At 45.6% G+C, this 17,746-nt stretch overlaps 1 protein-coding gene across 1 annotated transcript in view; it reads left to right on the forward strand.

Annotated features, from left to right (window-relative positions):
- dnm1a (dynamin 1a) overlaps nucleotides 1-17,746 on the forward strand; it is a 164,558-nt gene that overhangs the window by 92,367 nt on the left and 54,445 nt on the right. The window contains 2 exon segments of the mRNA XM_084686659.1: nucleotides 2,021-2,134; nucleotides 8,765-8,874. Of these exon segments, the coding sequence (XP_084542785.1) occupies nucleotides 2,021-2,134; nucleotides 8,765-8,874 (224 nt within the window).

The following is a 17,746-nucleotide window of genomic DNA, read 5'->3' on the forward strand; positions in this document are numbered from 1 at the left end:
ATCTTCCCAGAAAAAACAGAAGATTGTCCAGGGTGGACTGCAATTGCAGCAGAATAGGCCCTATGTTCACAAAAGCTACAACTAAAACACTATGGGCCTCATGTAAATACATTTGCAAACGTAGCGTTAATAGTGCCATAGCCAACCCACAGATTGCGCACGCTGTGATACTTCAGTTTACGTCGTATTTAGGAAACCCGCAGTTCATCGGGTAATCAGCGCCCTTCTCCGCCCACTATACCATAAATTGCGAGCATTTAAATGGGGACCTCGTTCTCTCTTTCTAGCAGCAAAAACAAATATTTAGTGATAGCGAAATTGATGTGCTTGTTCATGAGGTAACGGCGCAGAATTTTCACCGCAAAATAGAGGCGCACTTTCACAGGCGTTTTTTGTACATACCGCGGAATACATAATTAGGCGCACTTTACGCATCCTCTCCCATCTCTTTATGGGAAACTCCCACTTTCCCCTTGACCCTCCCGTGAATACATATGTATGACATGGAAAAGCGTAATTTGCCATTTTCAGTTCCTGCGACAGACAGTCTGGCGCTTTTACCTCAGTCAGGCATGTTTGTACATATCTTGCCCTGCTTTTATGCGCAAATTGCTAAACAAATATGCCTGAAGTGGGCGCCAAAGCGTTAGTACATGAGGCCCTTTTTTCACATTGTTACTGAAGTTACTAATCAGACAGAGAGTAAAAATGTGGTGGAGAGAGAGAAGGTGAGAGAAGGAAGGAATTTGCAAATTACGGAAACCTAAATTTCAGATATATACTCCCTGCCTCTTTCTGACTTCACTACTTCACTTTCATTCTGTCATTTTGTTTTTCTGTTAGACCCTCAATGGTTCCTTTCCTTTCTATCTTGTCATGGATGGAGAGGGTAAAGTTGTTTGGCCTTGGCCACACAGTCAGTTGCTGTGATGAGGCAGGGTTCAAGGTTTTACTACTGGGGTTGGTGTCAACAGACTTCCTCCACTGCTTCCTGTCCCTCATAGTTTACTACCACAGCCTCCGGAGGCCAACCCCATAGTACAATTGCTTAAGAAATACTTTCTCTCCTCACTGCTCTCCGACACACCCCTTAACCCCTGTGTTAGCTTCGGGTTATTGTGACCCACCGTCGTGTTGCGGCAACTTTACCTCATACAAAAAGTGAAGCATTTTCTTTTAACCGTCGGGCAGTGTCAGACCCCCCAAGGTTAAAACAAGGGTTAAAAGAAAATGCCTTTTATTTGGTTTTGTATTGGGTAAAATTGTCGCAGCACAACGATGGGTCTTTGTGAACCTTCGGGTCATTGTGACCCGAAGGCAACACAAGGGTTAAGCAACACACACAGAAAGCAACCAAGCATCTCCATCACAGCATGTGTGTATATGGTTTAAAAGCTAGCTACAAAATATTCGCCTCCTTCACACCCCATTCCACTCATCCCACTCATTCCTGCCCCCTTCCCATGCTACATGCACACACAGACACACTATTGCTTCCTATAGCCATCTCTAGTGCCCTTGGGAGCGTGCTGGTACCCTGTGTTTGGTCTTTGGCCATGCCCTTTGCACTCTGAGATGCGCTCAACAATGGCACAACTTTATAACGTTTTCTCCACATTCCCACTCAGCCTGAGAGAGGATCAATTAACGATCGGTTTAAGGTAAATAAAAGACAGACACTTACAGTACATGCACACGTGTACACAAAATAATGCACACACTGTTCCATATGGTATGGAGGAGACAATGAGATAAATAGAGATTGAGAGATAAAGAAGCAGTCATTATGTTGCAATAGATATTTTGCTATGATAGATTTAGGTTATGTAATTTATGCCCCCTGTATCACAATGTAGTTTTTAGTACTTCCACTATGGACAGTAAATACATGATTCTCCAAAATGCTCTAAATACCATATAATGTGGTAATGAATGCATTATATAAACATTACAAATATTTTTCAAGTTATGAGCATTGTGTTTGTGTCTCTAATTTGTCTCGTCTTCTCGTCTGTTCCAGGTCATCAGGAAAGGTTGGCTGACAATCAATAATATCGGAATCATGAAGGGAGGAGCCAAGGAGTACTGGTTTGTCCTCACAGCTGAGTCACTTTCATGGTACAAGGATGATGAGGTAAGGCTTTTAACCACCCCCACACACACACACACACACAGGCACGTGAGATTGTGCTGTGTTTGATATTGAGATCATAGAAGCTTTCCGTTTCCTCTTGAAAACTTTGTGTGTGTTGTGAGTTTCTTGCCCTTCAACTATGTGTTACATATTAAAAGTATGGCTTTCATTAGTTACATCACATTCATGTGATGGAATGATTTCTACTGGATATTTTTGGGATGTTTTACATCAAGAAACATTGCAGATGATTGTAGGGGCACTTTGGTCTGATGGAAAATTGGTAAACTTTACTGTGCATTAATTCTCTGTTGAGAAGGACGTTGTGACGACCCCGCCTCTACTGGTGGCTGGGTGAGCTACTGGTCTTACCTGGACGTACCTGTAACCTGGGGGAGTATTGGGATTCGGCCTTATTTGCCTTTCATATCAGCTGGGTTTGTTTCCTTGGGAAAGGGTGGGGAGAGGGTGCCTGTTCAAATCTTGGGAATGGTTTAGCTGGGGGGCACGTCTGGCCCGATGTTCCTCCACATCCAGTTGTTGGTCCAGTTCCTGTGGTTAATAGTGTACCCGATGACAGTGAGCGGGACTTCCCAGAGGTGTTTGCGGCCTGTGCAGTGACACGGGCTGGGGCTCGGGTTGCTAGACAACCTGGTGAATGTGAGGGAAGAACCGTATCTTGCGGTACTTCTTTTGGCCTCGGATGAAAAAGGACGTGTCCGACTGCATCAGGACGTGTCATACGTGTCAAAGGACTGGTAAGCCAAACCAGGTTATTAAGCCGGCACCATTGCACCCGATCCCTGCCATTGGGGAGCCGTTTGAGCACATAATTATTGACTGTGTTGGACCGCTGCCTCCTTCTGGGTCCGGCGCTAGCTATCTTGCGCTAGCTAATATTTCAGGCCACCAGGTATCCAGCTGCGTACCCCCTGCGTTCGATAACAACCAGGTTGGTAGTTAAGGCACTCTGCCACTTCATTTAAATTTCAACAAAGTGATCAGGGGTCAAATTTTTCCTCCCATATGTTAGCGCAGGTGTTAAAACAACTCTGGGTGAAACACTCCCAGTCGTCAGTCTATCATGCACAAAGTCAGGAGCGTTTCCATCAGACACTTAAGTCCTTACTCCGCGCTTTTTGCACGGAGTTGGACAGGGATTGGGAGGAAGGGTTGCCGTGGTTAATGTTAGCAGCCAGGGAGGTGACACAGGAGAGCATGGGGTTCAGCCCAAATGAGTTGGTCTTTGCACATTCGGTACGTGGTCCAGTAGCGGTTCTAAGTGATGGGGTGGAGGGCAGTGCTCCTCCAACAAACCTTCTAGCCTATGTAAATGGGTTTAGGCATAGGCTGTATGTGGCGGGCGAATTGGCAAGGAGGAATTTGGCTGGCGCGCAAGAGAAAATGAAGCGGGGGTATAACAGACACGCTGAGCGGCGCCAATTTAGCCCTGGCAATCAGGTGAGGAGTCTGTTGCCAATGGTTGGGTCACCCTTTCAGGCTAAGTTCACAGGTCCTCACACAGTGGTGAAGCAGACCTCAGAGGTGAACTATATAATCTACACCCCAGAAAGGAGGAAGAAGTCGCAGCTTTGCCATGTCAACCTGTTGAAGCCATACTACTCTCGTGTGGGAGGGCCAGGTCTGGCAAACGGACCTCTCTCAGGGGGTGTCCAACCTGTCGCTCTTGCGAACACGATGGTGGTTTCTCCCCCTCCGTCGGTGGCTGTGGCAGAGAGGGACGAGTCTGTCACTTTTGATCAAGCCTTGCTGTACGGGCGGCTTAAGAACACCGAAACGCTTGCCGACTTAGATACCCTGTTAGGTCATTTGCAACAGCCAAAACGGGTGGAGTTGGCTGAGTTAATTCGCAGGTTCCCGAGCCTATTCGGTGATACGCCCTCACAAACTCACCTTGTGGCGAGAGGTATAGAGGTGGGGGAGGCAAAACCAATTAGACAGCGCTTCTACCGGGTGTCTGAGGATAAGCACCGATACTTAGATGCTGAGATCAAGTATATGCTGGAAAATGGCGTTGCTGAACCGTCCTGCTGGGACTTCCGTAAAGTTAACAGTGTCACCAAACCGGACGCATTTCCGCTGCCGCGGATGCATGAATGCATTGACCAGGTTGGGTCGGCAAAATTTGTTAGCAAGTTTGATCTGCTTAAAGGTTATTGGCAGGTACCACTGACTAGGAGAGCGGAGGAGATTTCTGCCTTTATCACTCCATCTGGCCTGTACTCCTTTAAAGTGATGCCTTTTGGTTTGCGGAATGCGCCAGCCACGTTCCAATGGCTGATGAATAGGGTGGTGGGTGATCTGGCAGGGTGTGCAGTGTACTTGGATGACGTGGTGGTTTACAGTGACAGTTGGGAGAGGCATGTACAACGCATTCGAGGCCTATTCGAACGGCTTGCTTCTGCAAGACTGACTGTAAACCTGGCGAAGTGCGAGTTTGCCCGTGCTACCGTGACGTACCTGGGCCATGTGGTTGGCCAGGGCCATGTGCGGCCGGTGCAGGCAAAGGTGCTGGTGGTAGAACAATTTCCAGTGCCAACCACAAAAAAGGAGCTGAAGCGGTTTTTGGGGATGGTAGGATACTACCGTAGCTTCTTGCAGGAATTTTTCGTCTGTTGCCTCTTCCCTCACTGATTTGTTAAGGGGAAAGGTCGATTACGTGTGGTCTCCTGTTTGTCAACAGGCCTTCCAGAATGTGAAGGCTCTGTTGTGTAGCGCCCCAGTGCTGGCCGCTCCCTGTGTTGGGAAGCCGTTCAAGTTACAGGTGGACGCCAGTCACGTGGGAACAGGGGCAGTACTGATGCAGTCTGACGAGGAGGGTCTGGATAGACCTGTGAGCTTTTTCTCTAAGAAATGTAATAAACATCAGTTAAACTACTCTGTGGTCGAAAAGGAGTTGTTGGCTTTGGTTTGGGCTTTGGGTCACTTTGATGTGTTCACAGGATCACGGTTCCGGAGTACCGGTGGTGGTCTTCACTGACCACAATCCCCTGACATTTCTGAACTCCCTGTAATGTCCTAACCAGCGGTTGATTAGGTGGTTGTTGATGCTGCAGTCCTACTGTTTGGACATACGCCACATCAAGGGGTTTGACAATGTGGTGGCGGATGCATTGTCCCGTGCTCCTGTGATGTGATGACCCGTGGTGTATTGACCTGTCCTTTTCTGTGTGCAGGATACTGGCAGGATTCTGGTGGAGGGGGAGTGCGGGTGGTATGTTGGTTTGAAGGGGGGTTATTGCTGGTTGGAGTTCCTGTTAGGACTCCGTTCTTATGGGGGGGGGGGGGTGACGACCCCGCCTTACTGGTGGCTGGGTGAGCTACTGGTTTTTGTTTTTGAGAGAGAGGTCGCGTGGAAACCTGGCTCGCTAATAAAATAATTTATTATTTTCAAATCTATTTGCGTGAACCCTTGCGTGACTCTGTTATTTGGCATGCCTGTGATCCGGGCATGACAATGTGCAAAACATCTTCAGCAACTCGGTTTTTCTAACATATAAGAGGTGGTTGCAGGTGCTGCAGTGTTTATCTTCATGTGTGAGGACATGCAGCCACAGGAAAGAAGAACATAAAATTGTCTCTTGATAAAACACATGCTTGGTTAATAATAATAAATATAACTGCAAGCAGTAATGGCTTTTTGAGAGGCTTGGTCTGAAGATAATATCTGCCAAATTTGGTGACGATTGGACAACATTTGGAGGAGGAGTGGAGAAAAAAAGTTTTTCAATGAATTCAAAATGGCGGCCGCATCAATTTGGCTATTATCACAAATTATTGAGTCACACACTGGATGTCCCAAGATATCATGAGACAAAGGAATCACTTAATAAAGGCAAACAAATCAATAGTTATTGGCCAAAACACATTTTTGCTTCCTGCAGCCACGCCCAGTGATCACATGACACCAAATTGTGTAGACATCCTCAGAATAGAGTTCTGAGTCATCATACCAAGTTTGGTGTTGACATCTCAAAGATTTGCAGAGATTTGATCCAATTTCCTGTTTGGTTGCTTTGTTGCCGATTTTGATGGCTGTAGCGGACAAACGGTTTGAAAATCCAATATAAAAGTAATGCCTGAGTGAGGGTTGCTCTGAAGATGATGTATGCCAATTCTGGGGAAGATTGAAATAAAATTGTAGGAGGAGTAGGCTTTCAAAGGTTTTTTATAAAACCGGAAATAGCGGAAGATCTATATAACCGGAAATCGACGCCTTGAACGTTGCGTTGAACTCGGCTTGATCCAGGGAATCCATTGGTACCTCATTTTTGAAAATCGGTCATACGGTTCAAAAGTTACTTGTGTAAACACAAGTCCAACTTTGACCCGTTGTTGGCGCTAGAGTGTCTAATGGGAAATATGAAACTTGGTGTAAGTGTAGAAGTAACTGTCTTTAATGACTGTGCCAAATTTCACAAAAAGTTACCATATGGTTTTAGGGGCTGCCATTGACTTCCATGGTACAAGAATTACAAATAATAAAACCACCAATAACAATAGGTTTCCTCCTTACGGAGGAATCCTAAATAACAATAGGTTTCCTCCTGACGGAGGAATCCTAATAAAAATAATAAAACTAACAATAACAATAGGTTTCCTCCTTACGGAAGAATCCTAATAATACCACCAATAACAATAGGGTTTCCTCCTGACGGAGGAATCCTAATAAAAAAAAAGAATAAAACTAAGAATAACAATAGGTTTCCTCCTTACGGAGGAATCCTATTGAGCAAGATGTGGAATGGTCTGATGTGATCGGTGTCAGCCGAAGATTTTCTTGCTCTGCATTCATCCCATCCTCTTGTCCTTCCTCCAATGGCAGCCATGAGCAGTTGTTAGTCACATCAACAGCGACCGGGGGCCAAGTCCAAGTGATCCTGTGAAGCCTTTGTAAGGAGAGATTTGTTAAAACTAGTGGTGGGCCGTTATCGGCATTAACGCACTGCGTTAACATGAGACTCTTATCGTCGCAAAAAAAAATATTGCTGTTAATCTATTCTCAAAGTTGGGTTGGGATTTGGGTCTATACTACGTAAACTATGATGACTTTCGACTTGATATTTAAGCGCGGATGTATACCTAGCCAAATTGCACTGTAGGGGGCGAGAACGAGTCTTCAAACGTGCGTGTATGCCTTGTGTATGAAATTACCACATCAAACGTGACACAGCTATGAAGCCGCCGGGTTTGCTTCAGGGAAAATTTATTATTAAGAAGCTTCCCAATGGAAACCTCGACAATACTATGGTTGTTTGCACCTTGTGCAATGCGGAATTAGTTTACTGTAGGAGTTCTTCCAGTCTCAAATACCACATAAACTCAAAGCATCCCTTAGCTAATGCGTAAGATGCCGGGTCAAGCACTAATGTAGCGCAGGGGAAGAGTTGTCGTCAAACTACTGTTTGAGTGCAACCAAGGCAAGCCCTTCAGCACAGCTCTATCAGCCAAGCTAACTAATCTCCTCGCTCACCTGGCTTGAGAAACCCATTCTCAAAGACTTACTTTGAGTCATTATTTGGGTAGCACACATATTCTGAATGCCTTCGGTGGAATTCAAATGAGCCATTTTAATCGAGATTAATCTAGATTAACGGCAAGATTACAGTGAGATTAATCTAAATAAAATAAAAAATCTATGCCCACCACTTTTTTTAAACGTTTGTTAACCGAGACCGTAGGTTTACCAATTTGTTAAAACAAATTGTTTTAACAATTCGAGGCGGCAAAGCATTTGCTGACCTGTTGAAGAGTAAACATTTGGTTTCTTAAATACTACAACAATATATGGGAAGATCCCAAATCAAACACGGCGAATCTGGAGCAGATGCCATGTTGTCAGAGCAATCAGCTGCACTTGCACTTGCACTGGTGATGTCACTACATCTCCAAGGCAACATATCACACACTGTGGATAGTATCTGCTGCAACAATAATGTCCATGTGATTTTTCTCTACAGTGACAATTTGGGAAAAACTTAAAAAATTAACCTAAAATCAACCATTGCTCCAATGCCTTTGAATGTTGTGTGTGTGTGTGTGTGTGTGTGTATGTATGGCATTCATGTCTCTCTCATGTCAATTTTGAAATGGTTCCCAATGTTGAGGAGGAATCCGCCATTGCTGCTTGCAGCTATATTTAGATAGAGATTCCTCCAGTAAGAGGAAACCTGTTGTAATTGTTATTATTATTATAATAATAATCACACTTCTTATTGCCATAAACTGCCCAAGAACTCAATATCCCAACTGTAAAAAGTTTTCACGTTTGGCACAAGCCATGAGTAAGTCCTATGACGCAAATTGCCAACAGGTGGTGCTCTACACAACGCCCAAAGTCTACGCGATTTTCACTCTGCCCCATATATCTGGAAATGTGTATGCATTCCATATTACTCATGGGGAAAAAAACAACCATTGGTACCCATGACGGCCGCCATCTTCCATCTCTACCTCTCCCATGGCTCTAACAGGCAACAAAAAATGTCCCGCATGTACTTACCCGTCAAGGACAATAGGAGGCAAATCTAAATCTTTATCTGTTTATATTTTGCCCCCTCTGTCTGCCTCTTGCTATGTACAGTGTCTGTTATGTGCAACTTCCTGCAGGAGAAAGAGAAAAAGTACATGCTCCAGGTGGACAACTTGAAGCTGAGGGATGTGGAGAAGGGCTTCATGTCCAGCAAGCATATTTTTGCTCTCTTCAATACTGAGCAGAGGTAAACACAAAGATGCACTTACATATGTTAAACACAGTTTTATGTTGTTTGTGTACCTCCCCCCTTGTTATATTGTGAAGTTATTTGCTGAATAATAAACTGACTGATTTCTGATTCAGGCAGCATATTGGAAAAAAGGGGAATTTGTTTTCACAAAAAGTCCCTGTGACTGTTTGGATCTATTTACTTTTTCATGAACGCAAACTGCTCATCTCTCTCTTATAATGCCACAGGGTATCCGTGGGGTCTTAAAAAGTATTTAAAGTTGATAAATCCATTTTGGGAAAATTAAGGCCCTGGAAAGGTATTAAAAATTCTTAATCCCGAATTTATGAGGTATAACATTTTCTTCAAGCTTTGTCCAGTTTGATGCAAAAAGGTATGCATGAATATTTATTTTCCTTTCCATTTAAACAACAACTTATTTAGCAAAATGCACAGTTAGGTGATGTGTCGCCCTCCACATGTCGCGAAACAGACTGAAATGGGGAAATGTAAATTTGCGGAATCCTGGTTGGAGAAAGATGAGTTTATCAGGCTGGCAAACAGTAAAAAAGGTGAGAAGGATATGGCGAACCCCCGACCCTCTACAGGGGTCTGGGGCATGCACCCCCGGAAGAAAATTTATTAAGGTAAACGCATCAATCTGGTGCACTAACCCAAAATTAACCCTAACCCAAAATTAAGTTCAGTCAAGACATGTGATTGATTTCACCATTTATTCATACACATGAAACATTGGTGGAATGGATGTACATGGGGAAGCGCTCCCTGCCTTCACTGCAGCATGCATGACATGAGGCAGGGAGCAACGAGTGAAATCCCCCACGGGGAGAACAGATAGAACACGTGGGGGAGAAGGGATAGGTGGTGGGTGGCAGCAGCGCAGAACACTAAGGTCAGCGAGGATGCGAGTGCATGCATGTGTGCGACTTCTAACGCCGCCTATCGAGCTAAGCCTATGGCTGTCGGATACGGTGATGGGTGATATGATGCACGTTGCCGAAATGCCGTGCCTGAACTTGGTTTGCTCATTTCAGTCAAGACAGTAATTGAGACAATGATTGATTTCACCATTTATTCATACACATGAAACACAGTTTTGTGGTGGACTTTTACTTGGTCCCAAGGTTACTTCAAAAGTACAGGAACTCTAGGCTTTGAGTCATTTGTCGGATTCCAAAGGTTTGCTTTATTTGTGCCAGGAACTGGAAGTTACATTCGCCAGACGTCTCTGCTAGAGAATCCCGACTGGAAGTTAGTACAGCCGATATTTATACAATTCATGCACGTCATACAAATACTTTTGGCTGCACGTTGGCAATCGGCCTTGGACACTGATCAACAGATGGGGGCTGTTTACTAGGCTATTGCTTCATCTCAAGGGGCAGTTATTTTTCCGTCAGCTGTTTCCTAATGTCAGCACGACCTAGTGGCCGCTATCTGGTACACAACACAAAGTGGGTTTTTGGCGGGAGCAGAACATTCTAATACAGATTGCTTCATCGGGAATATGGAAAAGGTCCATAGAAAGAAACGCCCTGTGGATGTTGTGCTCGCTCTCTGCCTGGGTTTTCTCCATAGCTTGTCCCTAACAAGAGATAGGGATGCTTTGGGCTTTATGTCGACATCCTGCTCGAAACTGTGTTTCTCACGGCGTTCTACGGGTTTTTGCGGTGCGGCGAATACACCACTGGATGCGCTACCTTCGATTTCCCGCAATCTCACTATGTCCGATTTAATAATGTTCAGTGGATGTTCACCATTATCCTGAAGCACAGTAAAACTGATGTGACATGTAAAGGCATCCCCCTTTGTGATTGGTCAAACTAACTGTGCCTTTTGCGTGCATCCTTGGGTTGCCGACGGGCGCTTAGAGGGCGGGCCTGTAGAGGTAGGATTAATCTACCTTAGAAGGGTACCAGATTGTCACAATGCAAGGATATCTGTAGGATCTCCGTTGCCAATGCGCATGCATTCTGCATACATTATGTCACTCTGTCTGGAGCTATCTCAGGAGACTCCTGAGATACCGGCAGGGAACGGCATGCTGCTGACACACATACCTTGTTCCTTCCCACAAGATGACAGATGTGCACACATAGGCTTAGTCACCGTTAATGGTAGCATGACCTGGGCATTCAGAAAACATCTTGTTTTTCGTCAGTAGTAAATTAGTGGGATGTCATGTGGTCCTCCTGTGGCACAGGAGGAGCGACGCTCCGCTCTACACATAGTATAGACTGGCGGAGTGTCAGGGATTTCATTAGTTGCTCCCTGCCTCATGTCATGCATGCTGCAGTGAAGGCAGGGAGCGCTTCCCTATGTACATCCATTCCACCAATGTTAAACTGTTGTGGGCTCGAAAAACCCTGTATTGGGGTATGGGGCCTTGACGAGGTTAGTTCAGGACACTGGCCTCAGAGTAGACACCAGTTTGTGCAGCAGAGGGAGTGTGATTGGGAGACGTTTGTCTTTCCTTTCGGGCCATTGCTTCCGCAGACCGTTCATGAGGAGGCTAATGGACGGGCTTCCCAGAAGGCTGCATGCCGAAGGATCCGCGCACCGAACGTGGAACTGAACACCTGCCACAAATGCCTTGATGGATGACAGTTGCAGCTTGCGGGATTCAAAACAGTGCACCATGAAAACACACAGCACAGACATGTTCACGGGTAGAGGGCTCAGAGAGAACGCACCGCAGTAGGTAGAATATTGAAACCAGGCTGAGTCATACGATTTTAATGTGGAGGTGCACACCCAACCTCATATAATGGCAGGCAGACAAGACATGCTGCCGCAGCACCTCAACGGAACCAGCCGACCCTAATCTATTATGGCTTGCTGGAAAGTAGGGCACGTCAGGCCGTTCGGCTATGCGTGAGGGCGCAGCGCGCGGAATTCCTGCTATTTGAAATGAGACAGGGAATCAGCGCATTGGTTGCCCAGGATGCACGTCCAGGTGAGGCGTCTGACCAGGCGGTTAATTACAGGCACCGACGACCTCCCCTTGTTGATTATGTGGACTGCCGCTTCATTGTCGCAGAACACAGAGATCTTTTTCCTGCACCATAAATGCCCCCACAACAGACACGAGATGACGATCGGGTGCAATTCATGAAGCGCGCTGGAAGGGACAGGATTTCTGTGGGCCACGCAGCACAGAACCATTCTTCACCGTGATAACCCCCGAACTCGATCGAGAGGGCCGCATCCGTGTAAACTCTAGGGTGGCGGTCGTTTCTACCTCGTTGTTGTAAAATAATGAAATACCGTTCCACTGGACGCACAAGAGAGCCCGGGAGGATAGATCCAACCTGCACCCAACGTCGAGCACCAGGATGTCCTGCAGGTTGTCCATGGTATTGCACGGGTCTCGGAGACGTGACACTAAGGAACGCCCTTGAAGGATAATGCGCTTTGCAATGGTTAGATAGACAGAGACGCGGGCAATGAGGCCTGCATTAGTACGCTATCCAGCTGGATGCCAAGGAACTCGAGCGAGGTCAGCGAGCTTACGGTCTTCTCGTCAGATAACGGAACACCTAGCTTGTCGAAGGTGTCCCGCAACACAGAAATACAATGGGCCGCAGGCGATCACGGAAAATCCACCACCAAAAAGTCATCCAGTAGGTGTGGGATGAAAGGCAATTCACGCACGTTTAACAGAATCCAGCAAAGCGCTTCCGAAAGCGTGTCCAAGATGTGTGGGTTGCTGCGACAACTGAAAGTTAACCGGACAGAAAAATACAGTTTACCATGCCATCGTACACCGAACAGATGCCATTATTACAATAGTAATAATGCTCTTTTAATAGGCTATATGTCCTTTGATATGTACGGATGTACGGTGCATAACAAAATAAACACACATCCAATACTTTTTAAAACATTTTAAACAAGCAATTTAAACATATTTTTTTTAATTGTATTAAAATAGTTTCTGCTAGATCGGGGGTACTCAATAGGCTGACTCCGGTCTGGATCTGGACCCAGACGCAATACAATTTAGACTGAAGGCAAAATCAACATTTCAATTTAGTCATGATCCAAGCAAGTTTTCATTGGTGTGTGATTTTGCGCTTTAGCCTATATATTTTTTCCTACTAGATGTGGTTTCTTAGCCTGCTCTGCCCTCCTATGTACTTCCGCTCAATTTTCATTTTTCTTCTGTATTAGGTCTTGGATTTCGTCATATTAGTATGATTTTTCAAATCAACTTTTTGTAGGTCGAATCAGCGAACAGATGGAGACATCAACATCATGACGTTGATGTCGTGCGCTCGTTTAAGTTGTAGTTCAGTAATGGCGGCCGAGAAAGATGCGAGCAAAGCCATTCAGTCCGTTGTGGCAATGCTGCCAAATATCCAAAAGTTAAAGCCGGAGCAAGAACAATCTTTGCAGAGTTATGTTGGTGGCCATGATGTTGTGGCTCTCCCCCCCACAGGGTTTGCTAGCTCCATTAGTGGTGAAGGACTTGGCTAAGGTCAACGCTAGCGATTGGTTATTCGGGTACGAGTCTTTGGATCATTTTTCACATGACCTGCATAGGGTCTTTACTGGTAGCTAGAGGAAACGAACGATTCGTTCATTTCCCGACTCGGTCTTTCTACGAGTCTTTGGATCATTTTTCATATGAACTGCATAGGCTCTGTACTGGTAGCTAGGGAAACGAACGATTCGTTCATTTCCCGACTCGGCCTTTCTACGAGTCTTTGGATCATTTTCACATGACCTGCATAGGCTCTGTAGCAAGAGGAAACGAACGATTCGTTCTTTTCCCGACTCGGTCTTTCTACGAGTCTTTGGATCATTTTTCACGTGACCTGCATAGGCTCTGTAGTAAGAGGAAACTAACGATTAGTTCATTTCCCAACTCGGTCATTCTAGGAGTCTTTGGATGATTTTTCACATGACCTGCATAGGCTCTGTAGTTAGAGGAAACTAACGATTCGTTCATTTCCCGATTCGGTCTTTCTACGAGTCTTTGGATAATTTTTCACGTAATAGCAAGTTAAGCAAGTTACAATTAAACAACATGAATCGCAAAGTAAAAGTGTACCTATAGAAAAGCAAGCAACAGTAAAAATCAAATATAGGATTAACTAATATAGAATATTTCACAGCGAATACAACAGTTTAAATCAGTTACCACTAACCAACAAGAGCAACAAGTCTCTAAGCAAGAGTCATTGTGATACTTGAGGAAACTAGCATTGGGTTCAGCAAACCATTCCTAAGTACCGTTGTACTCCCGGAACAAGTGTGTCTTGAGCCTTCTCTTGAAGGTGGAGAGACAGTCTGTGTCTCTGATGGAGGTGGGGAGTTGATTCCACCACTGGGGGGCCAGGCAGGAGAAGAGCTTGTGATTGGACCGGGCGGTCTTGAACGGTGGGACCACCAGGCGGTTGTCCGAAGAAGACCGTAGGTGGCGGCGGGTGGGGGTGTAAGACTGCAGGAGAGACTTGATGTAGTCGAGTGCAGTCCCGGAGAGGACAAGTGCTTGGACAAGCAGCTGGGTGGAGTGCTCACACAGGTATCTCCTGATCTTCCGGATGTTGTAGAGGGTGAATCTACTCGACCGGGAGACCGCAGCAATGTGGGCCGTGGGGGAGAGCTTGCCATCCATGGTAACCCAAAAGTTCCTGGCAGAGTATGAAGGGGTCACCGTCGCAGATCCCAGGGTGATTGAGAGATCGTGGGAGATGGAGGGTTTGGCCGGGATGATGAGAAGTTCTGTTTTGACGAGGTTCAGCTAGAAGGGGGTGGTGCTTGGTCATCCAGGCGGAGATGTCTGCGAGGCAGGCCTCAATCCAAGCTGAGATCCCCGGATCGGTCGGGGGGTGCGTGTCGTCAGCGTAGTAGTGGTAGGAGAAGCCATGAGAGGTGATGATTGGTCCAAGTGAGGTGGTGTACAGAGAGAAGAAGAGGGGTCCAAGGACGGAGCCCTGTGGGACACCAGTGGAGAGCTGGCGAGGGTCTGACAGTTTGCCTTCCCAGGAGACCTGGTAGGATCTTCCTGACAGGTAGGATGATATCCACTGGAGTGCAGTGCCAGTGATGCCCATCTCAGAAAGTCTGGAGAGCAAGATCTGGTGGTCAACCGTATCAAACACTGCAGAAAGGTCCAGCAGAATGATGACGGATGACCTCGAAGCCGCTCTGGCAGACTGGAGGGCAGTGGTGACTGAAAGGAGGGCAGTCTCTGTGGAGTGGCCGGTCTTGAAGCCCGATTGGTTGGGGTCAAGCAGGTTGTTCTGAGAGAGAAAGTTAGATAGTTGGTTAGATACAGCACGTTCAATTGTTTTAGAAAAGAAGGGTAACAGTGATACCGGTCTGTTCTGTACTGTTCTGGAGGACGGCAGGGTTAAGGGAGGGTTTTTTGAGTAGAGGGGCATCTCTGGCCTGTTTAAGGCAGAGGGGAAGGTGGCTGTCAAGTTATCAGGGGATTCTTAGCTTCTGCCCAAACTTAAAAAAGGCCTTGGTCAGCAACAGGGTTAAAATGGAAAGGGTTCAGACTGTTTCTTCATTCTTCTACGATTTATTTAAGTTAGTCATTGGTTTAAATACTTATTTTCAGTGCAACACGTCTTTAAGTTGAAAACCTTTACAAAAAAACAAACACAGAAGATACAGCACTTACAAACTGCCCAATCAAATACACAAACAACCACCCTTAAACCGTTTCACCAAACAACATACTTCAAACAAGCATTAAGGTGCCAGTATGGTACTCAGACTCCGTTACGGATGGGCGGGCCCCCGGATAAATTAGCATTTCTGTTGCCTTTATGGTTCTCCGAAGGCTGGGGGTGTTGAAAACAATTCACCTCCAGAACAGTAGGTGGAGAAGCGTTTTTTTTGTCGAAAACACGTTGCTTTGTTGCGTCTTCGTCAGAAATCGTCGTTGTTTATCTCCCACCTCTCATCACACGTGTGACCCTCCTACCAGCTGTCATTAGTCAGACGATACGATATAGACAAGGCTCTGGTTTTGTGAATTCATTTCTCCACCACCAAGTGTATAATCCAATGTGAAAAATGATAAACAAAAAGACTGATATTATTGGAAACAAAAAGATCCATACAAACTGTATGTACAGTCAAAACTACAATGTACTACTCGTCAGCGTCGTCAAGTGTTAATGTACCTCATCACACACAGTGAACGATGGCAGCTAACAGACAAAGACTGTTGATGGAAATGATGTCGTAGCGGACCAATCACGGCCAAGGGGTATCCGTCGCTGTACAGCACGGCATGACGGATCGACAGGAATTTCAACGGTGCACGGGAGAGCTCTCCGAGGGCCCCGGAGACGACAGAGAGGGTGTTTGAGGGCGTTCCATCTATGTGTAGGCTCTTCCCATGTGTCCGTAATCGTGAAGTACGGAGTACCATATAACGGCCTTTACTCTACAACAAACATGCCATTACATGAACTAACACACAGCAGTCAGATATAAATTACTAAATAAAAACACAAGCACACTTTTACAATAGATTACCATTAAACAGATCAACAGATAACATCATCAAACCATTGTCCTACCAGTAGCATCCCTGGAAATGCCCTGCAAGCTAGTCCCAAATCACCATCCATTAGCAGTCACCATGTGCTTTACCCCCCCTCACACACACACTACCAGTGTTTTTAAGTAACCGTGCACTTCCTATTTCCTGGCATGAGGACCACTTCCTGTTTCAAAATAAAGGTTTTTATTTCCTCAAAACAAAAGTCCCTTTCCAGTTACGATCTGACAGCACAGTGCCGGAGGTAAGAGAAGTGTTTAGGACATGGAGAAGAAAAGTTATCATGGAGGGGGAGATGGTTTGAACGAGAGGGGAGGGGACAGAATCAAGGGGACAGGAGGTGGGGCGATGAGAGAGAATGAGGTCAGAGAGCTCTGCTTCGGGCAGGGGAGAGAAAGAGTTTAGACATTTAGTTGGGTCAGTCACGGAGAGTGAGGGTGTAGGAAAGGTGGTTTTAGGGAACCGACTGCTAATGTCGGCGACTTTTTTTCTCAAAGAAGGAGAAGTCGTCTGCTGTCAGGGTGGACAGACGAGGCGGCCAGACGAGGCTGCCTCTGCAGTACTAACCGCCTACATATGCTAATGCACAGATACAACACCCCCAATTACTGTCAAACAAAAGACGACCTTGACTACTCTGCCACCGAAACGGACTCACTGGCTAGCTACTCTTTGACCATTTTAAACTAGTTAGCTAACTGCTGTACCTTCAGCTCTACCCCTGAAACTAAGTTTTAGCTGAACGCAATATAAACAACAGCCTTGATTACTCGCAGTCAATGCAGTCTCGATGTTCACTTCAGCAGGACACTATACTCGCTCCATAAATAATTTAATATTTGTTATATTTATTGCTTTAATACATAGACAAGGCACATTAAACAACCACTGAAAGCCACACAAGCACTGGACTAAATGGCACAAAAAAGAATTGTATTGAGCAATTTAAGTTATAAATAAATGATCATATAGCCTATGTCATTTGTGTCATTTCATTTGAGACATTTATGCATTCTTATTGTCATGGTCAGTGTTGGGTAAGTTACTTCCAAAAAGTAATTAATTACTAATTACTTAATCAAAATTGTATTTAAAGGGGACATGAAATGCTGTTTTTGGATGCTTTTATATAGGCCTTAGTGGTTCCCTAATACTGTATCTGAAGTATCTTTCCCGAAATTCAGCCTTGGTGCATAGTTACAGCCACTACGAGCAGTCCCTCACTGAGCTTTCCTCAAAACACGCTGTTTCTGTGTCAGTAGCTTTAAATGCTAATGAGGAGGAGAGGGGCGGCAACATGCGCTAATGTTTACAATGGATGTATCGCAATGGCTCGTA

The sequence above is a fragment of the Hypomesus nipponensis genome, chromosome 22 (assembly GCF_054491055.1).
Source record: "Hypomesus nipponensis isolate SF chromosome 22, ASM5449105v1, whole genome shotgun sequence".
Classification (NCBI taxonomy): Eukaryota; Metazoa; Chordata; class Actinopteri; order Osmeriformes; family Osmeridae; genus Hypomesus; species Hypomesus nipponensis.